This window comes from Setaria viridis, chromosome 8 (genome assembly GCF_005286985.2).
Source record: "Setaria viridis chromosome 8, Setaria_viridis_v4.0, whole genome shotgun sequence".
NCBI lineage: Eukaryota > Viridiplantae > Streptophyta > Magnoliopsida > Poales > Poaceae > Setaria > Setaria viridis.
The window spans coordinates 9,340,813-9,347,944 of NC_048270.2; the positions used below are offsets into that span (position 1 = coordinate 9,340,813).

General features: G+C 43.3%; 1 protein-coding gene across 1 annotated transcript; it reads right to left on the reverse strand.

Annotated features, from left to right (window-relative positions):
- LOC117833989 (probable protein phosphatase 2C 74) lies at window positions 1-2,779 on the reverse strand. Its single transcript, XM_034713594.2, has 3 exons — window positions 1,987-2,779; window positions 1,163-1,378; window positions 1-833 (listed from the first exon to the last, which is right to left on the reverse strand). The coding sequence occupies exons 1-3, from the start codon at window positions 2,410-2,412 to the stop codon at window positions 309-311; spliced, it is 1,167 nt and encodes a 388-aa protein (XP_034569485.1). The 5' UTR covers window positions 2,413-2,779; the 3' UTR covers window positions 1-308.
- Window positions 2,780-7,132: the final 4,353 nt, after the last annotated feature.

Genomic DNA, 7,132 nt, shown 5'->3' on the forward strand with positions numbered 1-7,132 from the left:
TATGGGTATCTTTGATAAAATGAATGATGAAGCAATACAATAATAGACTTATTTTTTATTTCTTCCTACCATTTACATACTATTTCCTTTATTTTTGTGATCAGCTCGTCTGTAAAATTTAGTTGTGTGTGATCAAGGCCAGCTATTTATCTATTTTCTAAAAAAAAATCTCTACAGACAAGCATTCAATCAACAAGACCCACCCCACCACTCACACACACAAAAAAACACAAAATGTTCAGCTTGTGCTTCTCCATTTCACCTCTGCGACCCAGTCAAAAAATCTGTCAGTGATCTGTACTACCGCCTCAGCTCTTTGTTGATGGATCCTGTCGTACAAACCTCTCGAGGTCGATGACCATGACGGTGACGTCATCCCTACTCCCCCTTCGCCGCGCCAACTCCACCAGCTCTCCGCACGCCGCCACCCTGCTCCTCGACCTCGAGACGGCATCCACGACTTCCTGGTTGCTCACCTTGTCCCAGAGCCCGTCGGAGGCGACAACGAGGAACTCGCAGCCGGCGACGAGGGGAACTCGTGTCACCGCCGGCTCGGCGACTACCCACCGCTTGAGGCCACAGTCGCCGAACGACCGCGACACGGCCAGGCTGCCCTGCACCCGCCACACGCCGCTGCCGCTGCGGCTCACATATCCGCCGCCCCGCTCGATGCGCTCGCGCTCGCCCTCCGCCGCGCAGGTGTGGTCGGCCGTCAGCGCCGCCGCCGCGCCGCCGTCGCGGCTCAGCACGGCGCGGCAGTCGCCGACGTGCGCGACGAAGAGGTCGCCGTTCCTCACCAGCGCCGTCGTGCCGCATGCGCCTCCACTCAAACCCTGCGTTCCAAACAAAATCTCATTATTTTCACGTTCAAATTTTAAGGGTTCAAAGCCAAATCTTGCGACACTAGGGATCGGAGTAGGGACGCGCCAAGTGTACGTGCTCGATCGACTGCTACCCAGCCAATCATAAGGAGGTAATTAAGAAAGAACAAATTAAACCCTAGTCACAATCACATGATGGGCATCCAAAACTTTATCGCAAGAACAAAAGATGCTTTTGACGCGTTCAACATCGGAAAGTGCGTAGACCAGGTAAACGGACGAAGCAATGCAAGGGATGAACGTGCGCGGTAAGCGTCATTGTCGTGGTGCGCCGTACGCACCTGATGCTGATGCTGCACGAGGAGCTCGCTGTCGGTGGCTAAGTACGCCGCTCTGATCGCCGCCGAGACGGCGTCGTGCTCCTCCGCCGACGATGCTTCGTCGTACTTGTCCGTTCCCGCGGCGAGCACCGCGGAGACGACGTTCTTGCCGAGGCGCTCGGAGACAAAGTCCACGGCCGCGCGGCCGCCATGTCCGTCGAACACACCGTAGAATGCCTGCGGTAACAAGTTGGGAAATATTTAGTAAAATAAGCGTTACTTCAGTGTTGGGCTTACGTCGGTGTTACTGGGTCAAAACACATTGGATTTAACATGTTCTAATGCAGTGCTAATCATGTACTGATGTGTCGATCAGAGGCTCAGTAAACAAATGTACTTCCTTATTGTGTTGAACAATAGTGATTTTTTAATCACAAAACCATGACATTCGATTCCATTATTTGCATGGACCTTGCAACAGTATTTTAATAAAACTCCTATATATATTACCACTAACAGGATTAGTTAGATGTGTATGTATGTATATTGATCTTATTTGTATATAAGATCAGTTGATCGCAATAATATCATAACAAAAATATCCCACCCAAAATAATGTAAAATAGAATATTATTAGATGAAGTATACATAGAGAAAAAATATTTTTCTTATTTTTCTCATACTCACGAAATCAGTTCGATATGCCACTTAATAAAGGCTTGCAAATTGAAAATGAGATATGCCATGTTACCATGTACTATGGGGATGGGAAATCAAAATTTCCCCTTTCTAAAATCAAGAAAAATAGTTTCTCAAATGATATTCTCCACAGAGAAAGAAATTACCAGCTGATCAGAGTCTCCATCATTTTTGTGAGTGAGCACCGAATAGGCATCCTCCATGGCGTGCCTCGGCCCCGCTCTACTCGCCACACAAAACCCCTCCCCCGCCACCTCGACATCAGCCTCCTTCACCGGAGCGGCAGCCGCGCCCCAGCCGGCGGCCACCTCGCCGGCGTCATCCGCCACCGGTATAACGAGCCTGGCCGGCCTCCTCCTCGCCGCCCACGCCTCCTTCTTCGTCTTCTTGCTCTCACCTTGTTGCTTCTGGATGGCGTGATCAGGGGCAGCCTTCCTCCGCAGCGCGAGGGGCGTGGCGGAGATCAGCCCTGCGGGAGAAGCCTTCACTGCCATGAGGGCCTTGCGGAGCTCGCCGACGAGGCGCGCGAAGGCGGCGACGACGGAGCACAGGAACCTGATGGTTTGCAGCATCTGTGGCTTGGGTGTCTGGTCGATCTGGATCTGCCGAGTCTGGAGTGAGAGAGACGAGACGGTGGGTGCGAAAGCCAGAACTTTGCTGTGTTTTTGTACGTGAGACGATGATATAGAGGAGGAGAGCAACGGGACAGGATCAGCAGAAGGGCTGGGTCACCTGATGTCGACCGGTCAATGCGGTGACCGGATCATCTGGGCTCTTGCAATTTTTATATTGTTAACGGAAATTTTCGTTTACTTAATCCGGACGGCGCGCACGTCCAGTAGTATCGATCGTGCCGGGTCCTAAAATCCGAACAAACAGAAAATTACACACTCGCACCATCTTGTAAGGTAGATCAGTGGTTTAAAAGTACCCACCGTGTTGGTACTTTTATGTGTAATTTTTGTCCACCTTCTGATCTGAAAAAATAATTAAAAATAAATTTAAGGACCATTGTTTAGTACTTGATGACACCAATTCGGTAGTATCTGGTAGTTCTCTTTCGGTACTTTTTTTTCTACAGTTAGAATTTTCAGGATGGACGCTCTCGTTTTTTCAGCCATTCTAAATTTCTCTATAAATAAAGGTTATTTTTCTAAGCAAACAGAGCATTCTTCATAGGAGTACTTTTCAAATAATTGGAAATAATTAGCAATGGTTTTAAAAAAATTGAAAGTACTGAGCTAGGACAATTGGCAAAAGATTTTTTTCTTGCAGTCCTTTAAAAATTGGGAAAAAATGCTCTTTTAAGCTTTCTAGTGCTCTTTTAGTTGATGATGAAATAGATCAAACAAATCATGCACGCATTCTAATTACTTGTCACCACTTTAACAAGTCAAATATTTAAAAGTCTGCATGTGTACCAACCGCACGTAGCGCTTGCATCATTCTCCTTTTCTAATTATTAGTTGGAGGACAAGTACTCGCACCTGAACAAATACTGCAAGGCATTTAATTGCCGAAAGTGGTAATGGGAGAATAGTTCAATTCAGGCTACGGAAAAATCTATACTTTGCTGGGCCTGCACCCTGCAGGAGACTCGGCAATTTGTGTACCAACTCAAGAACAACGGCTGTTAGAATTTTATTTTGTACTAAGACAGAGACGGTAGTAGAACTTCTATGATCATAGTTTGGGATTGTTGCTATAGAACATGAGTTGAACTGGTATGCTGTCTTCTAGAGCTCAACCATACAATGAAATGCCTGTATGGCTGTATACCACAATTTATTGACATACCAAATCTTGTGAAATAGTCCAACCATATTAAAGCATAACATTCAGCCTGTACTCCTGAATTGTATATATGGATCCTTAAAGGCAAAATGTATGCTTTTGTCCCTCAACTTTGCTCCGAGGGTCAAATTCATCCCTCAACTTTAAAATCGGTCAATCTAATCCCTCAACTTTTGTTTTTGTTCAAACTCATCCTTGTGCTAATGTGGGAGCTCCATTTTGGCATGAGAGTAATACGAAAATCTTATTTACCCTTGGCTCCTTCTTCCTCTCCTCAATTTCCATAGTTAAGTAACAATATGATACAAACCAAGTACGAGCATATAAATATTTATACTGAGAGTATAAATACATATATGGAGCATGTATATTGTACTATGAGTATGTGAGCACATGCTGATTTTAAAGTATGCGTACATAAATTGAGTTGTATATATACCAAAAGAGCATGAGTAAATACTTGTTTGATTACATAATTTTGTTCATATTGAATTTGTATGAGCACATGCATGACTTTAAAGAGTATTAATACATGCGTTTTTTAAAAATCGTATTATGTGTTAGTTAACAAATCTATTTTTGAGTGTATATATCAAGGGAATATGAGCACATACATGTTTGGAATACGTGAGCTAAGGGTAAAAAGAACTTTTCGCATTAATCTCATGCCAACAAAGTGCACCATATCAGCACAAAGGACGAGTTTGACCCAAAAACGGAAGTTGAGGGACCAAATTGGCCTATTTGAAAGTTGAGGGACGAACTTGACCCTTAGATCAAAGTTAAGGGACCAAAATGCCTATTTTGCCATCCTTAATGGATGGGACCGCATACTTGCCTATCTACATATACTAACATGGCGCCTGATGTATGTCGTCTATCACATGACATCAGGTATGATCATGAACATATAGTGGAGCACACGAACATTGCATTTCATCTACCTGCTGATTAGAATGATTTGGATCTCGAATGGACTTTAAATTAATGTTTTGGGCGAGCTAGATGTGCATTTTAAACGAGTCCATAATTAAACAAACTAACTAATAACAAGTGTAGGATTAAACTAGTACATATAAATAACCTAGGTTTAAACTAGTGCACTTAATCTAAGATAAAACAGGCATACTAAACCAAGAAGGATAGGTCTATCGGGGTAAAATGGAAATTCGTTCGTAACCTTGGCGGTGCTTAATTGCATCTGCAAGGCGGTTACCCCACAATGGCTCAAATTCAAGTGACACGGCAAACTGTCAAATTTATCAATTATATTAAGTTTGACGGTAAAAAGATTGGATGTGTTTTTCATAGTTTAGGATAAGTTAAATATGATAAAGTATCATGCTCCTCGTTTTGGCTTTCTATATTACTACTATTCTACCCTTCGATATACCTGAAGTTCCAATGAGAATAGTCGTAGGTCCCACAAATAATGTCTGCAAGGGAACTGCAAACTGATGACACACGTAGGCGTTTGGAGTAATGAAATGAAAACTCCTTCCATTCCATTGGTCTCCGTCATGTATATAAATACACAGTTCATGTGATCAGCCACACCACCAATCGATGTTCTTTCAGTCCTGTGTACATTTGATCAGCAAGAAAGCCATGGCCAAACCAAGGACAATCTCTGTCACCATGGCTGTCATGGCCCTCCTCACAGTCACCTTCCATCCTGAAGCCCAAGGTTTGTCTATACACGTAGCATCAGTGGTACTACATTCCTTATCAAAATCACTCGCAGCATACTGACGGTTTGATCAACATGTAGGCGTGACGATGGAGTCGAGGACAGAGCAGTTGGCGACCGGGACGCGAGGGTCTGAGAACACGATGAATCAAGATAAGATAAGCTCTGATTACTAGCTTGCTTACTTCAGGCAGAAGACTCCGGCCAACGGCTCTACTATGTGTAGATCAATAAATCATGCGTGCATTCTAATTACTTCTCAAACTTTAACAAGCCAAATATAATAGTCCGCATGTGCACCAACTGCACATAGCGTCTGCAGTGCATTCTCCTCTGATGATTAGTTGGCAGGCGTTAAGTTAATCTGCCGAAAGTGGTGATGGGAGAATGGTTCAATTCGGGTTTGGAAAAAGTCTATATACATGGCTCGGCCTGCGCAGGGGACTGAGCAATGTATTCCAAATCAGCTATTAGAGTTTAAATTTTGTACTAAGACAAAGACAATGGATAAAAAGGTTGAGTGGTAGAAGCTTCTATGATCGTAGTTTAGGATTGTTGCTAGAACATGAGTTGAACTGGTGTGTTTTCTTCAAGAGGAAACTATGGATTTCAAGCATACGATGTAGTACTTGTATACCACAATTTACTGGTACACGAATGCGGTAGACTTTTCCTCAAATAGGCTTCAACTTTACATATGCAACTAACAGAAATTATACGTTTAACTGTATGTTTAAGGTTATGCAATTTGCAATTAAATTTATGTGACGTTCTACGTTTGTAACGTACCCATCTCATCTGACACTAGCGACTCAAACAAAAGAAGATTCAAGAACAGGAACCGGCCGGCCGGTTGACGCAGTCTTCTCTGGTTTGGCCTGGTTCGTACGACGCCGTCTGCTTTTTCAGGTTCTATCAAGATTCCTTGCCCGACCGTTAACGGATTACACATCACGTGCATGCATAATCTCTTTCGGTGCTGAAACCTGAAGACAACTCATATTCAAAAGAAAAAGAAACCTGAAGACAACGACGTTTTCGTTTGTTTCTTCTTCGGAGTTTGATCAAGTCGTTGGATATGACGTGACTTTATGTAGCTTAGCTTGAGTGCCTAAAAGCAGCTACCCTTTTCACTAGTATTCTTCTAGTTTTATAATTCGATCTGCCCTACTAAGTCATGGATTTAAGAAAGATTCGTGTTACTTAGATCAAGGGTTGTACTAGATTAATTATAAAGTTTTGGCTGGATTCATCTACTACAGAATCCAAATCAGGTTCGTTGCTATTGCTTATAGCGATTTGCATCCAATATTGGGGAAGAATCAATATACTTCTAATGTCGAATCAGGATCAACTAAGAAAGAAATCAAGTTAAGTATTGGGTGGAACTCTTACAAAGCTTTTCAAATATTGGAGAAGTGGGCGGTAGAACACCCTAGTTGAAACGATCCGAATTCCCGAAAAAGACAATCCAAGCCTCGCACCTCTGATTGTCTCATGAAACAGCTATCATGTGCAAATGGCTATCTCGGATCGTACATTGTCATACAGTAGTAGAACATAAAAATAGCAGAGTTATGATAATAAGATAAATATCTTGTACATCATCTTGGTGCATACCGATACAAATCAAACATGCATAAAGAAAAGATCTACACAGCGAAGATGACAAAGCAAAGGTGATTTCCCAATCCGCAGGAAAATAAACTCGAGCTAAGGACTGCCCTAGTCTTCATTACTGGGGCTCCGAGCCCGAAAAGCCAAGATCTACCCGAGGGAAATATGCTGTTGAGATGGAGCTAGCCAAG

Coding starts and splice junctions, on each gene's coding strand:
- LOC117833989 (XM_034713594.2), bottom strand. CDS start 2,412: ATGCTGCAAACCATCAGGTTCCTGTGCTCCGTCGTCGCCGCCTTCGCG. Junction 1,379..1,986: donor ATGGAGACTCTGATCAGCTG/GTAATTTCTTTC, acceptor TTGTTACCGCAG/GCATTCTACGGTGTGTTCGA. Junction 834..1,162: donor TCGTGCAGCATCAGCATCAG/GTGCGTACGGCG, acceptor TTTGGAACGCAG/GGTTTGAGTGGAGGCGCATG.